Genomic DNA, 21,822 nt, shown 5'->3' on the forward strand with positions numbered 1-21,822 from the left:
GGCAAGAATGAAATGATACGGATGCTCTCCTTGAGTTACATCGACTTGTATACATGTACAGTTGTATTTGAACCAACCGGCATACAAGACCATTCAGGAGCTGTACAATGAAGCCAGCAGTACCGATGTGAGACTCTGGACAATAACTTATAAAATATTTCATAAGGTGTAGACTGCTGACTGTGTTCAATAAATTGCCATTATTTTGGTGCAGATGTTCTTAACTACTTCTTCAACAAAATTGCTTCACTTATTAGCAAGCTGCAATTGTTTCAATAACTTATACAATATTTTGAACCGGTCTTCATGATCACCATGCTGCAATATTCAAGTAAGAAAATGCTCAATCGCTTCCAAAGCACGCAGACATTGTTTCTGATGGCCGGTGATTTGTGAGTGTGATCAAGCGAAGCCTCTCAGTAGCTTACTAAGATGACAAACGCGTCATCATCAGGACCGTGTCGAGTGGAGCACAAGCGCTTTGAGGCTGCATGGAGCCCTGCCATTCAAGCCCATGATAATTTCTGCGAGTATATTCAAATTTGAATAAGGCGTGTCAAATAGCAGCCACTCAGCTGGCGAGGCCAAGGCTCTTGTAGATCCAGGAGCCCAGCCCGGCACCGGCATTCAGGCCGGCGGCGGTTTCCGCGGCCTGCGCAGCCTTCATGAGGAGTTCTCTCTCCTGGCTGCTGCTGTAGCTGCGCACTTTGGCGTGCGGCCGGCGCTCAATGTCCACGAGCACCTTCTGCGCCTGTGCGCAGTTACTGCTTACTTAGTCATGGTGACTTAGTTAGCTCAATCAGCTCATGCATAAACTCTCAGAGTGGAGAAATCTGATATATGTGTCGCTGATCACTAAGGCCTGGAAACATGTAATAGAGAATGATCATAACAATCAATCGTGGGCTAATTATAAACGTCGCATCAAGATATCCTGCTTGACTTGAACCGTTGCACAGAACTTCTTGAAGCTTGAAGCTTTCACCGTGGCAAAAAAGGCTTGTTGCTTCCATATTACCTCCCCCTACTAGGCAATGCCCGATTTCCACCCATCCACCCATTGACAGGTATAGATTGAATAATTTCGTATCATACGCTGTTCCTGGCGTATGCCAGGTGCGTCTGGATCCCACACAAGATGCCATCTTTGGAGATTTTGGAGAGCCGCAAGTAAGTTTCTGCTGGGTATTCTATTGAGGGAATGCTTGCCTGGTTGGCGACGCGCGCCAGTTGGGCGATCTCCTCATCTGATGCAGCGGCCTCAACGGCTGCATGCAGCTCTTCTGTGCGCTTGCGGATAACAATGTGCTGCATTGACCTGCATGGAATAACCATGCTACCGCCACTGTAATGCCAATGGGGGGGGCTATCTTGCAGCATGTGTTTGGCACATCCCTTGGGCAATGAAACTGTTTTGCCCCACACTGCAGTATTTGTGGGCTGCATACCTCTGGACCCCAGGACAACAGATGACCAAAGGGTGAGCAACCTGTCCAATCCAATCAAAGCAGGGATGCTGAGAGATGCCCAACTCGATATGTCTGTGTCTGACAGTGCTCTAAGGAAACTAGAGTGGTCCGCACGCAGGCACTTGCTTGAAGACTCCTAGTCTCTGATCTTGATCTATCTGTGATTTTGCTGTTGTTTCGAGCTCCCAACCCCTTTGCAACTTGCTTTGGATTTGGGCAGGCCTTTTAATTTGGGCAGGCCATAGCATGCCTGTCCCATCTTTCTCACGTGCTCCTCTAGGTTGGGCGGACTAATGAGCACTCTTGCCAGCAAGAGCTTGAGCGGCTCAGGCACGTGTGGGAACGCACCTGCGCAGTGCAGTGTGGAAGGAGGCATCTTGGATGATGGAAGCAGGGTCCACCCATTTCGCATCCTCATACTCTGTGGTGTCAAAGCTTATCGCCTGCCGCTCCTCCGGCGACAGCTCAGCGGTGAACGCAAGCGCCACGTCAGCCGTGCCGTTCCCTGCAGCACCCCTTGTGGTCTTAGACGGGTTTCGGGCACCATAAAATATTAAAAAGAATGCAGGGCGCTCTCTTCATGGGAACTCCAAGTTGTCCTCTTCCAAGAAAATTGTTACACCAGATCAACAACAGCAGCCAGACTGACTGGCAGACCTCTAACAGCAGCTCTGTACAATAGGACCCTTACAGTATTGTAAGATCAGATTGCCGTTGATACAAAAATCAGGAGGTTTAGAAAAAAAACCAACCTTTGGGTTCCTGGTGCCTGAACTGCCACAGCAGAGAGGCATGGCACAGGTACTTGAAGCGGTTGGGGGCAATCTCAATCTTGAGCTCCCTCAGGACGTTCCTGGCAGCTGCTTCTGCGGGCGTCTCCCCAGCCTGTAAGCAGGACGGGACCTTTCCAGATGCAATTTGATGCCCGCAGCAATGCTAGCAGGAACGAACAGTGCGGCCAGACAAATGTAACAAGCTGCTTCCAATAAACTAGTTCGACGTGAGGGCTGCAGCAGAGTGCACCTTCATGCGCCCACCCACGCACCACCAATCATCCAAGGGCTGAACAATTCGCTTCAATATCAGGACCTGCAACGCGTTGCATCATGCTGCTGGTCAATGGAAAATCTTAAACCTACCCGATTAAGCCTTTTTACTGAGGAAGTGCCTTTTATTCACGAGAGCAGAAAGATCCGAGGGCAGAAGCAAAAGAGTATATTTCAAGATGTCCCAGGCTTTTGCAGCCAGCTGCAGCTGAAATTTGTATGCTTACCTTTCCTAGCTCTCCGTCTGTCAAGATGACATCCGCGCAAGCTGCCAAACGACTGGGATTTTAGATCCGCAAAGAAAGTTGTCTACTCTGGGAAAAGCAGCACTGATAATTCAGCAGGTCAAGGAGCTAGATTTTACCTTTCACGATGGTGTCAAGAGCTCGTCCATATTCTATATCCTCTAAGAACTGCTCCTTTGGGGGAATGTAATTCTCTGTCTCGTAGTGCGCGGCGATGAGGAAATCACCCATCTTTTTCCCCCACAATTTTTACGAAACTTTCTATTTAGCGGTATATCTCTTCAAATATGTGGCACTTTCAAACAATTCTGGGCGATGCATGTAATGTCGAAGATTTCTGCACCTCTATGAATGGCGGGCATTCTGGTGCAAGAAGTTTTGAAGAGCCAGCAGCATGACGTCACCCTGATGTCACAATCTATTCCAGCTTGTTTGTTCTCTCAGGGTGTATGTGTGAGGTGTCTCTCTCTCTCTCTCTCTCTCTCTCTCTCTCTCTCATTTCATAATCAGGATCAGAATTTTGAATGATTTGGACATTAAACCGACTCATATGCGGGATTATGTCCATATGTAATCAAAGTTTTAATCAAAATTTGAATCCCAACTTGGTTGAACTCCTTCCACATGCACTTTCATTCCAAGCTAGCTGAAGCTACAATTCACTTGTCCGCAGATGTCATGTAATAGAGAGACAGTCAGCACTTCAAGGTACAACCGCATGGCAGTCTAGCCCAGTTCCAGCTTTCCTTTGCCCTAATTGAAATTCGTAATTTACAGTAACTTGTCAGACCAGCATGATGGTCAGTTGCATCAGTTGCACAATCGTGTTTACATGACGGCATCGTGTTCCCCTATTTGAGGCGGCAGACCATCGAAAGACCAGGATGATGCATCATAACCATCTGGATATGAGACATTGCGATAGTCTGCTTTCATCCACTCCAGCGCCTCACGCCGCACAGCCATGTTGGGACACACGTACTTGTGGTCAAGCGGCAGGTTAGTCATGGGGGATGTGTCATGACCATCTTTCAGCCACTTTCCAATGGCTGCGCGCGAATAGGTGAAGCCGTCCGCAGCCACCACCGGATCCTCAAATATCTCCTGCACACATGCACCTGGCTTTTTGCCCGCCGCACTTTTTGAAGCATGCATTGACAGTTATAAGAAGACATCACATATTTAAGGGAATATTCCGTTTTACTGCATTAAAACAGTGCTCTTGGGCATGTGGATGGATAGGAGGTCTTATGGGCACCTGGGTGATTGGGCAGGTCAGATTGTCTGGGGGATCTGCCTTTGTGACGGTTATACTGTTTGCCTCCATGTACTCGCTCCCGATTTTATACCTGCATAGTTGTCGCACAAGTTCTAGCGAAGCATGTGTGGTGACGAGCGCAAGCTATAGCATATACGGAGGTGCACGTCTGGTGTGAAGCAGATGGATATGAGCAAACCTGGGTGGTTTTGGCACTTGGATGCAAGGCAGAAGGGGTGCTAGCCACGTCATGTGAAGTGCTCCTTCAAGATCGAGCGCCACTCTCATGGATCCACATGTTCGCAGCTACAAAGGTCAGACCACTCATGGCCAAAGCAGCACGACAAGGGTGCAAAAAGTTGCACTTACCAAGCACTTTCAGGCATTTTGCTCGCTTCTTCTGGATTTTGATGCTGATTGCCAAATGCTTGCAGTAAAACTCTAGGTCCTTGTACCGCAGGAAGCCTTTGTAGTAGTCCACAATCTCTGCTGGGAGGCTCTTTTGCTCGAGTCTTCGAAAAGATAGCTGTAGGCAGAATACGCTTGGGTGGTCTCCTGGCAATACAGCACGGAAAATCGCATAGTAAGCTTCAAGCAGGCAAGTTTGGTTGGGCCTCTTCACGTCAGTAACTGAGCAAACACGGGTCAAACCCCCAACTCACCGAAACCATACTCTTTGGATCTTGAATTCATCTCTCTGAGGTTTTCCTTTGAGTAGCGAAGGGCTTCTACTTCTAGGAAAGACTTCAGCGTCTTCAGGTCATCTTCATGATCCACGCATCCTTTCTCGATGGGCGGATTTCTTGTTGGCCAGCTTAATGCTTCATCTGCATGAAAAACGCGCTGATCACATGTGCATATGAGCTTGGAAAGATATGCCAAAACAAAGTAACCAGTACCTTTCGCCACAGTGAGCCAGCGGGCGTACACCGACACCACAAAAGGAGTGACAAGGGGAGAATACTCAGCCTGCTTGCGAGTATTGCCCATGCCCTTGAACATTCTGCAGGACATCTTTTGATTGATATGAGGTTTTCTTGTTGCACAGACTCGAAACCCAATTTCCTTTTCAGGTCTGCAAAACAAGACGATCGATGCCCTCCTCAAGATTACGTAATTTATGAGTCGTTGCCACAGAGGTGAAAGATGCTCATACTGTGGGTCAAAAAGCATCCTGTGAGAGTATTTCTTAAGAAGCTTTGAAATTGCACTCTGTTCACTCATATGTGGTGCTCCTGATACGCGCGTTCTGAATACAGCTTCGGAGCTGCATGCGCATCTCTCAGCTGCCGGATGTGCGCTCATGAGTGCAGGCTGTGGCAGTGCACAATCTACAAAGACATGTATCCAAGCAGCCCAACAGACATGATACTTGACCTCTCTCGCCTTTCATGTCTTGTGTTGCTTCCATCAGGGTCACCGCATGCGGGAATGCGCATAATGCGGGATACAATAGAATGCGTGTATTTTACTGCATTTTATTTTTGGGCATAGAATGCAGATAAAATGCGAGGTCCACAAATACGCCTTTCTTCCCCTTTGGGAGACCAGTGAGGATGGGTCCCACCCAGCAAGGCTATGATTCCCTGCAAACATCTTGAAAATACCCAAAAAGGGGCTATTCCTGGAATTGCCTGGTTAAACCAGCATTTTGCCTGGCTGTACCTAAGTTTTGCCTGACAAAACCAAGGCAAAACTGTTTCTAACGCATTTTACCGCATTTTACCCGCATTTTATTTTTTTCAATAATGCATGCATTTTACCGCATTTTATTTGTGGTATCACCGCATGCGGTGACTCTGGCTTCCATGTGTCGGGACTTGCCTTGCATGAGATCACGAGATTGTGGGCCATCATCATGCAAATCATCCTGCCAGACTGGCACCCTTTTGAAATCGATTACATCTGATTTTCTTGCCAACGCAGAGCCGCATGTTCTGAAGTATACCGGCACATTTCTCACCGCGGTCCTTAAAACTCCAGATTCACGGAAGAATCAAGCAATTGCAATGTCTACAGGAGCGCCCAAAAGAAGATGAAACTCTCAACATGATACAAAATCAAGTGTGCGCAAGATCTGATACACTAGAGCACGACAGCATGAGGCACCGGCGTTACCATGCCAACAATGAACCCCAATATCGACCCAGCTATCACCTGCAAGACACACAGCACCGCCTTCAGATCAGGCCTGCTCTCGCCATGCGCAATATCTGCACGGGCTCTTTGTGGAGGTTTATTAAGAACTTTGACTATTACAGGCCCTATAACATCTCAACTTGCTTACGATTCAACCCTAAACGCAGTCCTATCGGTGTTCCCGTCCTCTGTCTGCAGCTGCCAAGAAGATGGAAGATGGAAGGAGATGGGTGACATCACCTCTAGTGGGTTGTGGCCCAAGACCTCTTTCAAGCGCTGCTCGCTGACTGGATGCCCCTGCATCACGTCCTCCACCAGAATGTTGAGAACCTCAGCTTGCTTCCCTGCAGCACAAATACAAAATTCACATCACAATTGATACAAACCTTTTGTATACATTGGAATGCAAATACCAGGGCTGTGCGGGCAGTAGGGAGTAGGAAGAAATTGTTATTTCTATCAAGCGTCGTGCTACAACTAATTGGTAGCAACAATTGCATTAGCAGGGAGCGTTCAGTGTTCAAGGTAAATAAGCATGCAGTGCAGCTCCCATCAGGAAAAAGGCTCCAGAAAACCCTGGTGTCATGAGCATTATTAAGGGTCAACGGGGAATGACAGGGGGGGTGTGTTCGCACCAGAGTGATATCTGACGCCGGTGGCATCGTACATGGTTATGAGGGTGAAACAGAGGGAGACAGCAAACAGAGAGCTCGCCAGCCCAAACTCCAATCCCACCGCTGTCGTCACTGCCTGCAGTCAAGAAGACAGGGACTGATGCTCTGACGAACAGAGCTGTGCTTGGAGAGCATCAGCTTGAAAGTGTGAGGGATGCTTGACTCCATTTGCGAATGCAACGAAGCCCTGTTGCTAGGATTTAGACAGGCATTCTGAGAGGACGTGTGGAGCAACAGAGGAGCGTACTGTGCAGAGCGCTGAATGTGATGACGGCATGCCACCAGAATCCACAATGGCCCTGATGTCCCAAACGCCCTTCTTCAACCTCCTGGTGAAGATCTGGGGCAAGCACACACTTGCTCAGCAAACTTGGCATGTAATTAGCTGGAAAACACGGGGTGCAGCTTACTTGTCTGGCACCAGCAGGAACTTCGGTCGCAATCCAGAGTGCTGACGAAATAATGCCACTCAAGTGACAACTTCGCCTCACATCAACATGTTGAGCCACAGAAGCAGAAGAGATGTGCAAGCCTCACTGTGAAGGAGTGCGCAAAGAGATCGCCATGCAAATGGCTCAACCATCTGCTCACCTTGGCAGTCTGTGCGAAAAGCCAGGCGCAGAATCCGGCCTTGAATACATAATTCCTGGCTAGCAGCTCTCCGATCCCATGCCCATTCAGCTGTGGAAGGACGACAACAGCTGCTGCAGCTAGCGCAGGCGGTCCCCCAGATCCCAATAGCCTCCTGTCAAGTGCAACAGGATGAACATCAAGCACAGAACTGCTGCTCAGGGGTGTACATTTTATCTGTTAGTGGAGCGTGACCCTTCACTGAGATCTTCATGCCTAATATAGGGCATGTATTCGGTAGCTTGCAGCGAGTGCCGCTGTACTTTGGTTGAACCATAAAAACGTTCAGATATTTCACAACATTGCAAAAAGAAAAGTACCTAGACAAGAAGGTGTGCAGAGGTCCGTCTCTCTGCAAAAGGCTCCTCATGAACGGTCTAATTTTCCTGCCATCTGACCCCTTCGATGCTAGCGGCACTGAAGGTCCGTCTGATGCTGCTGTGGTGCTGCATGAAACCGCTTGAGGCAATCTCCTGCAAGCTGTTCTTCTGAAGCTGCAGCACCGAGATCGTGCAGGGAATATGCTACGGTTGTGTGAAGTAAAGCCGCACGGAGAGAAGCTATGGGCAGACATTCTGTCCCGAAAGAATGAAACAAAACAAAGAATTTCGGCCAAAGGCAAAAAGAGCATCGGATCAATGAAGCATCATCTCAGCCCGTGCCATTGGCGCGTTACCGCACACGTCAGCCAGTGTGACATCAGCACATAAGAACCTCTCCTCCATCCACTCAGATTGGGTTTGTATTCAGGTCTGCAACCCCTCTAATAGACAGTGACCTTGATAGCTGTCACTAGGTCTTCAAATTGCTGCAGCTGCACCATTGTGTGCCCCATGCATGCTTCGAAGTGCTGAAATCAGATTGATCAGGATCCGGGCATCCGGTATCATACCGTGATGGGCCTCCAGGCAATGAATCGACAGTGGACTGAGTTGATGTCAGTGGCTCTGGCTCTGGCATGCAATGCACAGACAACAATCCCTTAGATTTTACAGCAGATACCACAAGTCAGCAAATGCAGGCCCTCTGATTGCACTGCATAACTGCGCAAAACAGCTGCATGCCATCATGGCATGCAGCTCCACTGCAATGATGATCATTGCAGCTCCACTGGAGAGATATTAATGCCGTATGAGCATATGCAGGCGAGTTCTGTTTGTTGCCAGAAGTTTTTTGTTTGTTGCCAAAAGTATGACGGCTTTATCATTTGTTGTGACGCCGCTGATCGCTATTCTGTTATTCCATGTCACATGTGCCCAAATTCAGCCCATTTTCAGCTGCTCCCAAAGGCTACTGGCTCATCATCATTGGCCCTAGCACCAGGCATTGTCAGCCTCTGCCACACCAATCAACAGCAAAACACAAGCATGTCTCTCCTGGTCATTCCTTCCTCGAGGGGCTGCATCGCAGGCTTACACCCATCTCACCCACACCCATGCTTTGCCTGCTGCTAAGCCCAATCCATGCTGTTCATAATCTTCCCCCTTCAAGCCCAGTCCCAGGGTGGCTCCCTTGGCCAGCGCGCAGCACACCATTATGGGCGCACCAGCCCGGCTTCTGAATTCATGCAGCAGCCCTTCATATTTATCAGCCACCAGCTCTCATCATGGCAAATGCTTAGGCCTGGCAGGAACAGGCCACCGACCACCCAGCGCACAGCGCAGAGCACATGCCTTTGGGCGCAACAGCTCGTTAATATGACTAGCCACCAGCAGATGATATTCACTGCATCAGGCCAAGTGCATATATTCATGCAACGGCTCAGGCCGGTAGCGCGGATGCGATCTGGGCCCTGGCCTGCTCCATGGTGGCGTCCGGGCTGCCGGGCGCGATGGGCGGGTGCACAATCATCTTCACGCGGCCATTGTACATCTTGCCCTCCTATAAGCAAAACAAGATTTACGATCATCTCCAAGGATCCGGTGAATTGCTGACCTCTGACGAAACCATCTTACGATGAGGATTGCTGCACATAACGATAGGACCTTGAAACAGTTCAGCACCATGGGTGGTGCTGCTGAGGGACAGAAAGAGCTTGCCCGTGGTGTCTACGCTGTCTGCTCGAAGTGAGTGCACTGCATTGCAGAAGAACTTTGTGTAGTGGCGGAGTGTTGTGAGCTCTGTATGTTAGATTTGGGGAGGCCAGACTGACCTGTCCGTTGGGCATGAGGTGGCCGGTGCCTATCAGCGTCACTGGCACGATTGGCACCTTTGCCTTGGAAGCCACCGAGAAGGCGCCCTGTGCCCCACAAATACAAGCGCTGTTTGACCTTCCGATTCCACACCTCAACTCTTCAAGACTCATATTGCCTACAGTCCGACCAGGGGTAGGACCCTGGCAGCCTTCAGCTGCAGCCTGTCTGCAGACGCACCTTGCCCTTTTGACAGGAAGAAGCGTGATACAACGAAGATTTACATGCAAAAAGAGGGTGGCCACCAGCATGATCTAAAAGCACCATTTAGTCTTTACGAAGATTTAAGCACCTTGTGATGGGTCATTCTGACACGTCAGAAAATAAGCTCACACCTTTTTGAACTCAGCCATCTTGCCGTCCTTGCTGCGGGTCCCTTCTGGGAAGAAGAGAACGCTTGCTCCCTTGGCGAGCAGGTCTTTGCAGTCCCCGAGGCACTTGATCTGGCTCCTCTTGTCAATCCTGTTCAGCTTAATGTGTCCTGCATCCAAAATGTGGATGGTGTCTGGGTGTTTTTTGAGCAAGTACAAGCAGGTGACTCTAAGGCAGGCATAGTGGATCATACATCAGGGGATGCGGGCTTTTACCCACTCAGAAATCAGTGTAAGAAGACAACGATAGGGGGCTCTGAAATTCAAAAGTACACCCTGACAGCAATAACTGCCATTTCACTTGTGGCAACCCCAGGCCAAAGGCTTGAGATGCTAGCATGCACTTGCCTGAAGGGCATTGGAAGTGGTAATGATTCTGCCCAGTAGCATTCTAAGTGTATGACAATGGCGTGATGCTAACCTGTGAGGAACATGCTCCAGCCGACAATGGGGATGAAGAAGTTTGGAGTCTTCGACACAAACTTGAAGGGCCTGTCCAAGTGGAACAGCGTGAAGATGTCCTGCATTTACAGGCAATGTCTCACATTAGTAATTACTCTACACTGGGCTTCTTCTTAGAGTCAACAACCATGCAAGGCACATCGGAAAGTGTACGGTCGAGGTGGCTCACCAAAAAGCTCTGATGATTGGAGACATACACCGCTGGTGTATCTGCTGCCGGTAAATTCTCTTTGCCCACGATCTGTTGCACAAAAACTTATCTATTAGTCTGTTCTTACTCAACACAGTAAATGGAGAAAACGTGTCAGCCTTGTGATAGTCAGGCAGAAGAGGCACAAGTCATGCCATGTTAGCGTTCTGCCTTGTTGGCGTTCTGCATCCTCACCTCCACACCATAGTAGGGAATGGTGGAGACCTTGGCCCAGATGTTGTTCACAAAATGCTGGGCCAGCCGCCTGTGCTTGTCGAAGGCTGCCACGAATGGGGCCAACAGCAGCATGATCACAAACAGCGGCAGGGCCAAGAGGAAGGTGGTTGTGTAAAATATGAAGCCCTTCACTGACGCCAAGACATCCTTCAGCTTGCTCGCTGACCCAGGAGCTGGACCAGCACCTGCATGCAGCCATATCCATAATTTTCAGCTGTAGCGCAAATCTCCTGACGTTATTAAGCGGGTGTGTGGCCACTTCTAGCAGCCTATCTTGCCCACCTGCGTCACCAAAGGGGGCTGCAACTGCGCCAGCTGTGCTGCAAACGGCCTGCTGCCGCTTGCTTCGCCCTTGACACCTGCTGATCCCTCTTCCTTGGCCTGCCAAGCGTGCCTGCACCAGAATGGCACCATTCACCCCCCTTCTCCATTTGGATCCAAGATAAACATCTAGCATTGGGAATGGACATCAGACGCCTGTACGATGCCTTGCTTGCGCTCGGCCTGACCTGAAGCTTTGGACCTCCAACCAGAGTTGATGCTTGAGACTTTGCTGCAGCAGGCCGGCTGGAGATGCTCGCTGTTGTATAAATCGATGTAGATCTTTGGCAGAGTTTACATGTGCTGTTGAGCAGGGTACCTGGCCGGGAACCAGCCATTCCCAGACCCATGGTGCTGAACTCGATGGCCCTAAACGCAAGGGTCGGTGTTGATTAGACACTCAGGAAGGAAGGCTCGAGAGATATTTGCAAGTCCATGTTTTTCTGGGTGGAGATGATCATGGATCGTTGCCAACGACCTTGACATGCATCGAGATGATCCAGACTCCGAGATGCCGATGAGTTCACTTTCCACGTCGGATGCTGCCTTTCGGAGGAGCTCGGAGTGTCTCTGCAGATCAGCAATATATACAGTAGATACTTTTAGTGGCATTGGGTGATCCAGACATAGTCGTTCCATCTATTAACAGGCCTATAGTGCCACAAATTGCGTGATCTGGGATCCTAGTGAACACAATTGGGGACTCTTGTGCCGTGTGCTAGGCTTGCTGTTGCGATTCCATTCTTCCAAAATATTCATTTGACGTTCTCTTAGGTATAGCATGCCTGATCGGCACCCTGACCGCCTGACAGCAGTGGCTGGTGCATCTGTTTCAACAGCTTACTTATGGTGCGCTGCACGCTACACTTGTGACGCTTGAAAAGTTGCAACTCCAAATTGTTGATCGCATGTTTCACTAGATGCGCTGACATGCCAAGGCAGATGGTCTAGCAAGGCTCTTGGGCAGCTGGCTGAACCTTGGAGGACGCATGCCTTCACTCCAGGTCACCTATGTCATTCAATAGCATGCAATGACGGCTGCTTCTGCTCAGCCAGGTACTATCTGTCCAAGGTCTGCAAGGAACCGCAGCTGTACTTCAAAGACGGGCCCCTCAGCCGCTTAGTCTTGGATCATTGCCCAATCTTGCAGCAGCCTTTCTGCCCCACGCCGTGGGCCTTCAACCAGCATGCGCAGACCATGCTGTCAGGTGCAGCTCCAAATTTCAGGGCACAAACATGGCTCCTTGCAGTCTTGTGTCTGCATGTGTCACTTCACTCCTGTCACATATGCTTGCCCCTTCTGCATCTCCACGCTTTGCAGTCTCTCTATGAAGACCTTGAATGATTGCAGTCGGGAGGCAGTTTTGGAGGATTGGACAGTACAGGCGACAAGCCCTCGTGACCCCTGACGGGGGCCTCATAGCACTGGATTGGTTCCAGGGCTGTGATACTGCCTCACACATAGATCAGTCTGCACCTGTGCTGCTGGTTTTTCACGGTCTCACAGGTGCGGCCTGCCTCTGAAAATCACTTTGCTTACTCGTGTTAAAGTCCATATCACACCCTTGATGGCCAGCCAACCTGCTAAGCTAGTACTTTACTTCTATCACCAACTGATCTATGATGCATGCAGGGGGCAGCAGGGAGGGGTACTGCAAGGCCATCTGCGCAGCTGCAGCCAGGAAGGGCTGGAGGGCGGCTGTGCTCAATTATAGAGGGTGTGCAGGTAACAGTACAGAACATATCCCTGAAGCACAAGTGATAACAGTCTGTCAGAAAATGAAGCGGGAATTTTCACCAACTCAGACATCCTCGCATCGTCTGCCAGAGTACAAACTGCACTATACAGATCTTAAATTCAATTGTCAAATGAGGCATCGACAACAATGCAGGGCTGCCCATGACGGTGCCAAAGTGCTACAGTGCAACATTCACCGACGATGTCCATTTTGGCATCGAGGAGGTGCAGCGGAGGTTCCCGGACGCGCCTCTGTTTGCCGCCGGATACTCTCTGGGCGCCCTCATCCTCACAAAATACCTGGCAGAGGCTGACACCGGCAAATGGCCCGGACAAGGTAGGCACTGCCTGCCTGCTATTGTTTCCTCTATATTTCTGCCAGCCTATGCCCTGCAAACTTCTTGGGATTCCTAAATGCAAGGCTTACTGACATGTTGACAGTGCGACCGGTGGACATGCTCCTTGCCAAGAGGGCTCCCTCTAAAAACACACCAATACTTGTTGAGTTCTCACTGGCCGTGCATGTCCAGTGGCAAGCCAAATATTTGTCTCATTCATGCTCAACATTTATCATCACCCTGTATTTTCTTGGCAGGAGGGAGAAGCTCGGAATTAAAAGTGGTTCCAACCAATCACATATTTCACTCTATAGAATGACCGTATCCTGTTCCAGTATTTCCGCACAACAAACATTGTGATCATCTGTCCTGAAATAGAGTCCCCTGGTAACGTGCAGGCAGCGGTATAACCTGCGCAGCGCTGGTGAGCAGCCCCACCTGTCTTGCCACAGCCTCAGAGAACCTGCAGAGGCCGTGGACGGTGGCGCGACTGTATAACATCTTGCTGGCTGTTCGATTGAAGGCCTACTTCAGGGAGCACGAGCATCAGATGAGTCAGCACGCCACGCTGGACGCTCTGACTGAAGCCTGGACCATTTCGCATTTCGACGAGGCCGTCGTGTGTAAGGTGTTCGGGTGCGTCGCGCGCACATGCCAGCACATGCTAGCACATGTCGGCAGTCTGCCTTGCTGCAAAATTCCCGCCCTTCTGTCTCTCCTGGTCATGTGTCAAATTTCAGCATTGTCTAAAGCTTCAAAGGAAGTGCATACTGAGACGCATCTTCCGCAAGACAGGCCTTGGGACAGGTTACTGATGGCCTTTCTTGCTGTAAATGCCTTTCTTGCTGTGAATGCTGAAAAGTGCGCCCTGCTGTGGCGCATGTGGGCGCAGGCAATTTTTGACTTTTTTAGTCCCTCAGAACGTGAGCGATTGAAGAGATTGTGCTGTGCGCAGGTACGACAGCGTGGAGGAGTATTACAAGCACGGCTCGAGCGAGCAGTACATCCCCCACATCACCACTCCCTCGCTCTTCCTGGTGGCCCAGGACGACCCCTTCATGGGCCGGCTGCCAATTGCTGAGTGCAGCGCCAACCCCAACACAGTCCTGGCCGTCACCGCCAGGTGAGGCCTAACACAACACACGCGCACTGGCTCGGAAAGCTGATCATCTTTTTGATAACAAAAGGGGTAGGTTATGTGGCAGCCCTTACCTGCAGCCTGTCTGCAGGCGCGCCTTGCTTTTTCGGCAGGAACTGCTTGTATTGAAGTTAGGTTCACCAACATGCTGAGCTCGTTTTGGATTGGCGTCAAGGCATGGTCCCAAACAGGGCCCGTGACTAATGCCACATGACTTTTCTCTCAGCTTGACTCAGCTTCACGTCTATGATGGTCGACCACTGCTTTCTCTCAGAGCTCAACTTATCTGAAACATACGTACTTTTTATTAGCGCAATCTAGCCAAATGATGCGATTTTTGGGGTGCAGGGGCGGCCATGTGGCGTTCCTGCAGGGGCTGTGGCCCTTCGCGGGCTCTTGGAGCGATGATGTGGCACTCAGCTTTTTCCAAGCCTGCCATGCGCACAACGCAGAGCTGCCACGCCGGCAGCGGCCACCGCAGCGTTCACGCATGTAGCCGAGCAGAGCTTGCACCGTCGCAGAGAAATCAAGGGGAACACTGCAATGGCAGAACCTGGAGCAGAACGCAGACGCCGTTAAGCTGCCCCGGGCTCCTATTTTTATGGAAGCTTAATGTGCCGTGACAGCATGGTGTACCGTGTAGAAAACTCGCGCGAATAAGAGCAAATTTGCGGATGATGATGCGGTTTGTCTGCATCTCACGAGCCAGACAGGGAGTAGAGTTGGTGCACGATCATCTGTTGAACTGGAATTTGAAATCGAGAGACTACTAGCCACGTCAGCCGTATGATGAGCGTGATGACGGTTGAGGAAGGTGGATGAGCTGAGCGGTTTTGAAGTACTTGAGGATACCATTGTTGTTCTTCGTATATTTACTTATAGGCTTGTTCGGCGTCTGAGTTGTTCTTGAGCTTGGGTGTGGAAAAGGGTGAGTGCACAAACCCGGGCATCATCATCACGCGACTCGACAGTGCTTGGGGTTTTGTTGCGATGATGCAGGGTTCTCGATTCCTGGCTGTATCCTCCTGCTTGCTGGTCATTATCCAGATCGTCGCAGGTACGCGGTCCGTCATCTTATAGGGCTCTGAACTTTCCTCCTGTCTAGTTCGACAGGATTGGAAGATTGCTCTTAAGGAACCGTATAGTGTCGCGTGCTAAAATCTTGCAGTAATGCAGTATAATGTATCTCAAGTAAATCATGGAGTGCATAATTCTAGAGCTTGCAAGAATTTGCCGGTGCTCGACGTTCAACGGATGTCGATGGCAAGGGCACTCAAGTATCTAGTCAGTTGAGAGGCCCCAGTTCCCAAAAAGCATATCACTCACATACAAGGGCGTGTAAGCGGTTTTCTGGCACCAGAATCATTCGCAGACCTTTCGCTAACGACGTGCTCCTTGGGGCACCGTGAAGCTCAGACCCAAGCCACCCATCTGGCTTGCTATAAGAGAAATGACACAAAAAATTAACAGAAGCCCGGCTGGAAGAAGCAGAAGCTTTAGCAGAAAAGGGGAAAGAGAAACCCCAATTAAATGAGAGAGTGAGTGACCTTGTCTTTTGTTTATTTGCAGGCCAGCCGCTGCCGCCAGCGGGCGTACCAGCTATGGCGCCAACAAAGGCGGCCACTGCCGCTAAGAAACCAGCCGCCGCTGTGCCGGCACCGGCGCCTGAAGCGGGTGATGACTACAACTTCCATCGTGGTGGCAAGTGAGGGCTCCTGGACGCACCATTTCCCGACTAATGGTCAAAACCAAGATCATTGCACCCCTGACACTTCCTGAACATTGATGCTGTCTAAGCCTGAGCTGTGCAAGCTAACGGATCCCTTACCAACCTTGACAGCGCAGTGCAGATTGCACTTGAATGAACACAATACAGTACCTGAAGCTCCACACAAACTTGTGTCTGCGCTGCAGACGCCTGCATGCTACATCATGGTCTGCCTTCGATGCAGTACGAACGCACGCATGTTTAATTCAGGAGGATCAAACTCAAAATGGGGTGCTGGCTTGCTCAGTTGTGCCTCGTTGGTGCAGGTATACAAACGCGGTACCGACCCTCGCGCCACAAATGGAACTGGCGGGGTCTTTACTGGAAGCGATGGCCCCGTCTCCGATGGCGTCCCCTGTCGGAGCGCCGCTGCCGTCGGCAAATGCGCTGAACAATGCGGCGGCGCCGGCGGCCGCTGCCGGGTGCAACTCCAGCTCGGACAGTGCCTCACTGCTGTTCATCCAGCAGGTGCGCTGCAGTATCTCTGGAGAAGCCTGTTGCTGCAACTTGCCAAAGGGCAACACATTCTTCCGGAAGCCTGTTGCACTGGTAAAACTGGAGATTCTCCAGTGAAGCCGGTACTTCCAGTGGATCCTGCAGGGCGCACGCATGCAAAAATTTGTACCTCCAGCATCTTTTCAATGATTCTGATCAGCTGAACTTAGTCTGCCAAGCAGTGTTTCTTATAAGGATTTTGGCTGGAAGCCAATGTGGCTACAAAGATATGCTATGTGAAAACTTTTGAAGCAACAAAGCAGCGCAGACAAGTCTTTGCTTAGATGAGAATGCAAAGTGAGATTGAAGTGGTGGGTTGTGTTGCAGGCAAAGCTCGCCAACTTTACCACAACGGGCAAAAAAACAGTCATGATCCTCTCAAATGTGTCCGCCCAAACGGTGAGGCCCATTGAGCACGCTCATCCTGGTGAATAACCCCTTGCATGTGATGCTCTACAATCTCTTGGAAGAGAGGAAGAGAGCCACACATAAGCTGATGATCTCAACCTGTTCCTATGCAGATCTTCTTTGCTGACAAGCCGGAGAGGTATGCAGGCATGATTGGGACAGGTAATGATCACCACTCTCCCCCACTGCATTGAAGTATGTAAGCTGCGGAAAGTCTTACATCCATGAACAGCAGAATGACATGGCACTTTGCAGACTGCAAGGATTGCTTGCTGTAAGGCAAAAGGCAAGAGGAAGTCTGGGGTAGAGGGAAATGTGTGGTGTTTGCAGACTTCTTCTCGGTCGACAAGATGTTCTACAACAACAAGTCCAACGACTGGCTGGATGCACCCAACGCTGCGCTGTTCGGACTCAAGGGCAATAAGCCCCAGAACAACACAGTGAGCCGCTGGCTTGAAAAGACATCTGCTTTGCATTCTTTTGTGCTCAAATAATATGCTGTGAGCAAGGGAAGGGCCTGCAGTAGTGCCTGCCCAAACGCAGCAGGAGGCTCTTGTGAGGACTTTTGGCAGGTCATGATCTTACTCTGCCCTAACAGCTCCTGTTCCTCCCCCTGACAAGAGCATGCAAATTTTTATGTGCAATGTGCTCATGGTGAAAGGATAGCGCTGACGACCTTCTCGAAAAAATTTGCATCAAGTATCCTGTTAACGTGCCCACAGATGATTGGGTCTTGCTTGGATCTGGCGAGTCCAACAAGGGGTAGGTACTTGGCAGCCTTCAAATGCAGCTTGTCTGTAGACAGACCTTGCGTGTTGGCAGGAAAAGCCTGCCATAGATTAACGAGAGAAATATATCATATGCACATGGCTGACCACGCTCTAATGTGCCAGATTGTCATTGTGACTCTTCGCCAGATCTGAGCAGGACCCAATTTAACCGCCAGCCGGGGCCAAAGCTACATTGTGAAAATGTTGTAATATCAGTAATCATTATGTGATGTGCCAGGTGGTCATCGTGACTCTTCGCGAGCCGGTGTATGATGCGGCGGCCAACACGCTGACATATACAGTCACCTTTGTCCCGGAGCGCCATGTGGGCTCCATCGCAAATTTCTACCGCCGCCACAAGTCCATGCCTGCCTTCACCAAGGTGCTCCACCCCTTTCTCCTGCCTCATTATTGGTGTAAATATTACTTTGCTACTACACGCTCTTTCAGCCTACCAGGCTAGGTGTGTTCCAGCAGCACTTTATGGATCTTCTCCAAAGTTCCCTGCCCTTCGCATTTCTCCACCATTCGCACTAGAGACCAAGTTCTCAAAAGTCAGCTCACATGCAGTCATTCCAAGATACACGTACAAGATGTATGGATGTGACATACATCATCCCCTTTCGCTCTCAGCATCAGCCCCCTTCCAAGAGCTGCAAGCCGCCAAGAATTTTAGTGCACAATTCTGCTAGTGAATCCTTGCAGTACGCCTGACGAGAAAAAGATTGGGAGAGTTTATTTGTCATGTTCTGTTGCATGCAGTAAGAATGGGCTGCATGCTCCATGCATCATGCATTTTGGCATGGCTGACTCAGAATTTCCCTTAATTTAGCAACCTAAACATGCAGCTCCCGGGCAAGGGCTGCAGGGTGCCCTGGCCTCTGCTCCGGGGATCTTAAATTGACGACAGCAATTTATAGTCCCAAAGTAGGGAAATTCACGCGCGCAGGTGATTGACAAGATTGAGGGCCGCGCGTTCCTGAAGGATGTTGCGCTGTTCATCGACAACTTCCAGAGCACGGGTCTGCTGAATCCCAACCCGGTTGACAACACTTACATTCCCGGCGGCGGCGGCGGCTGCTTCTCCGGCGGCTGGGGCTGGGGCAACGGCTGCGGTGGTGCTTGGTGGTGATAAAGGTATATATGTCGAGAGTTTCATTCTGCGGGCGGAGGGGGCCCGGTGGTAGATAATTTATAATGTCGTGGGTTTCCCTCTGAGGGCGGAGGTTTCTGGTGGTAAATATGCTTATGTATCCAAGCGTTTTCCCCTGAGGTGCAGCAAAGATTCATCCATCAGCCATCCGAAGCTGACTCATTGGCTACGACAACATGCAACTTCTGAAGGATGCTTATAAGATTGGGCTTTCAGCCACAGACCACAGCGGCTTTCACAGCCGAGAAAAGTAACGACAAGAAGCCTGAGAGTCAAAGTCCCAGCACTGAGAAAGGCGCTGCTGTGAGCAAATCCCCTCAAGGAGCTCTGGTACAGATGGCAAGGCCATGTGTACAGAGTGGTCCTGAATGCCTTCGGTTGAGGCAAAGAAGTGAGAGCTCTCAAATGGATGATACAGTGATTTGGTTTTGCAATGGTTGTACTATGTGCCGACTGAAGACATGCTGGGTCCTTGCACATATCAGGGTCAAAGATCTGTGCGTTGCGTTGCAAGTGTGGAAGTGCTCCTCGTCAATACTGCCCTGATTGCTAGCGCTCTCAAGCGCTGCCTTGGTTCACTGGACTTTTGGTTTTTGAAGTGAGTTCACTCTTTTGAAGTGACGTCTGGCAAGTTTGTCATCTTTTGCTGATGACTTTTGAGTCAGGCCAATCTGTCCTGACCATTTACAGACTGTTTCAAGGATAGAAAGGACTGTGTTCACACGTTGCTTTCCTTTAACAAGAGTGCTGTGTTGTTGTTGACATCTGCATGCCCACATTCGAACTCAAGCAGTCCTTGTAATTATCACACGATTAATTATAGGGACTAATTGACTTTGGGTTCCATGCAATGTGATGATGCTTTCTTTGTGAAGCTGTACCCATGCGTTTGTGCTCAGAATGGCCAGGGCCCACATGGCGTGGGGGCCAAGAGATTACTATACTGTGATCCAAATTATTCAAGAGCTCGAGCTTCAAAGTTTGACCAATCGAGGGCTTCCACACGAGTGCAAGATGAGCGACTAAATTCTGCCATACATGCATGTGCTTCTTCCCATGGTACAGTACAAGAAACTGGTACTGCTACCATGAGTAGCAGTCTGTCCTGCCTGGGTGTTGAATCATGAGTCTTTGGGGGAAGCTTCCAGCACCTGCATGCATTTAATCCTCTTCTCCCGTTTATCCAGGGGCTTTGACCCTGCAGCGCGCTCTCTTATAGCTGAGATTTATGCAGAACGCTGAGTCAAATCCTGATGTCAAAGTGCAACATTCATCTAGAACTGGTTCTCATCATTGCTTAGATTGCGTCAGCTGACTCTGTAAGACCAGTACGTGACCACTAAATTCCATGCCGATGAGAAATCACCTGTTACTCGACAATCATAAGATGATTATACTGATCCACTTCTGCATTGAATAATGATGTGCAAAGTTTGATAAAATCAGTCTCCATCTCTTCCATCCAACAGAAGTGCCCAAATTTGATCCCACCCAGGTGGAAATCTATCCGTGTGTTCCAGCACCCTCAGGCTCTGATCAGCTGTCTTGTGAACAAATTCATATTTTACAAGGATGCCCATAGGATGCACAGCAACTCCACGTTTAGATATCCTCTGAATTTAGGGTGATTCCGACGGTGGGCATGGAAGATCGCAAGGTCCTTGCTGGTATTGACGGTGGGGGCTCCAAGACCGAATGTGTGGTCATGGACACCAAAAACGGAGAAATACTGGGACGAGCACGGGGAGGGGCCTCCAACTGGTGAAGCTCTGGACACAGACAGGACACTCGATTTTCCTGTATTTCCTGAAGGAAACAGTTTGTTTAATCCCTCTCATATCTCTCAATCGCCATGATCACTTGCAGGAACAGCGTGGGACGGGATGCAGCATTATCTGTGCTGCGGGGCACCATCACAGGTGCTCCAATGAGGCAGCATTCTTCTGCACCCTATAGACTGCATCATTGCCACAGAGAACTGATTCCAAGCTGCAGCTGAAATTAAATTGCCTTGATTGCCTGTGCGCAGGGGCGCTGTCGGCAGCAGGCCTAGATGCATCGCATCTGGCAGGAGTCTGCGCTGGCATGGCAGGTGTCGATCGCCAGGCAGACGCTGACACAGTCAAAGAAGCACTTCAAAGCTGGCTGCAAAATGACCAGGCAAGAGCCGCAAGCCACTCTGAAGCTGCTTTTCCACAGTACACGATTTCAAGCCTCGGGTAGGTCACATGCACGACATGACAAATTGTCCTGTGCTGTGCAGATCGAGGTCCTTGTGTACAATGACTCGGTGGTGGCGCTGGCCTGTGGAACTGGAGGCCCCTGCACTGGCTGTGTGCTTGTCATCGGAACAGGTAAACCCCAGCCCCCCTGAACCACCCAAAGATCTCAATATGCGAAAAGAAAGTAAGGGGACTTGTCTGTGATCAACACATGGAATTCCCAGGTAAAATGCTATTCAGGACAGACCTTCCGTGAGGTGAAAATTCTGTCTAGTTGGCATCGCGCGGGATCTTGCATGTTACATACACGTGCAATTTTGATTAACTATCCTCTGACACCTAGTGTGGTGCAGGGACAATTGCGCTGGGGATAGGACCAGACGGGGAGCATGTGAGGGCATCCGGGTGGGGACCAGCCTTCCTTGATGGAGGCAGCGGCTATGACATAGGTGAAGACACACGCACACACACACAACATGCAGGCATTCAGTGATGCAGTGGTGATCCAACATCTGCGTTGTCGCTGCATGTACACGACCAGCGCTTCACCTCCTCATT

At 50.1% G+C, this 21,822-nt stretch overlaps 4 protein-coding genes across 4 annotated transcripts; 2 read left to right on the forward strand and 2 right to left on the reverse strand.

Moving 5' to 3' along the window:
- Positions 1-15: 15 nt before the first annotated feature.
- Positions 16-8,186, reverse strand: COCSUDRAFT_64807 (DUF212-domain-containing protein; the record flags this gene model as incomplete). The annotated part of the gene is made up of 10 exons (XM_005650219.1): positions 16-751; positions 1,096-1,318; positions 1,818-1,974; positions 2,222-2,354; positions 3,676-3,864; positions 6,398-6,501; positions 6,793-6,907; positions 7,079-7,171; positions 7,423-7,576; positions 8,143-8,186. The coding sequence occupies 10 exons, from the start codon at positions 8,184-8,186 to the stop codon at positions 572-574; spliced, it is 1,392 nt and encodes a 463-aa protein (XP_005650276.1). The 3' UTR covers positions 16-571.
- Positions 8,187-9,222: 1,036 nt separating this feature from the next.
- COCSUDRAFT_12863 (glycerol-3-phosphate 1-acyltransferase) lies at positions 9,223-11,045 on the reverse strand (the record flags this gene model as incomplete). Its single annotated transcript, XM_005650220.1, has 6 exons — positions 9,223-9,342; positions 9,614-9,700; positions 9,989-10,134; positions 10,446-10,545; positions 10,656-10,727; positions 10,872-11,045. Coding segments are annotated over 6 exons (699 nt in total), but the record flags the coding sequence as incomplete, so codon positions are not given.
- Positions 11,046-12,015: 970 nt separating this feature from the next.
- On the forward strand, positions 12,016-14,944 carry COCSUDRAFT_35372 (AB-hydrolase YheT; the record flags this gene model as incomplete). Its single annotated transcript, XM_005650221.1, has 8 exons — positions 12,016-12,083; positions 12,291-12,442; positions 12,586-12,741; positions 12,868-12,960; positions 13,127-13,309; positions 13,709-13,946; positions 14,266-14,433; positions 14,797-14,944. 8 exons carry the CDS (start codon positions 12,016-12,018, stop codon positions 14,942-14,944), a joined length of 1,206 nt encoding a protein of 401 aa, XP_005650278.1.
- Positions 14,945-16,632: 1,688 nt separating this feature from the next.
- COCSUDRAFT_52556 (hypothetical protein) lies at positions 16,633-19,783 on the forward strand. The gene is made up of 6 exons (XM_005650222.1): positions 16,633-16,684; positions 17,039-17,110; positions 17,233-17,281; positions 17,450-17,559; positions 18,128-18,271; positions 18,839-19,783. The coding sequence occupies exons 2-6, from the start codon at positions 17,081-17,083 to the stop codon at positions 19,019-19,021; spliced, it is 516 nt and encodes a 171-aa protein (XP_005650279.1). The 5' UTR covers positions 16,633-16,684; positions 17,039-17,080; the 3' UTR covers positions 19,022-19,783.
- Positions 19,784-21,822: the final 2,039 nt, after the last annotated feature.

The sequence above is a fragment of the Coccomyxa subellipsoidea genome (assembly GCF_000258705.1).
Source record: "Coccomyxa subellipsoidea C-169, whole genome shotgun sequence".
NCBI lineage: Eukaryota > Viridiplantae > Chlorophyta > Trebouxiophyceae > Coccomyxaceae > Coccomyxa > Coccomyxa subellipsoidea.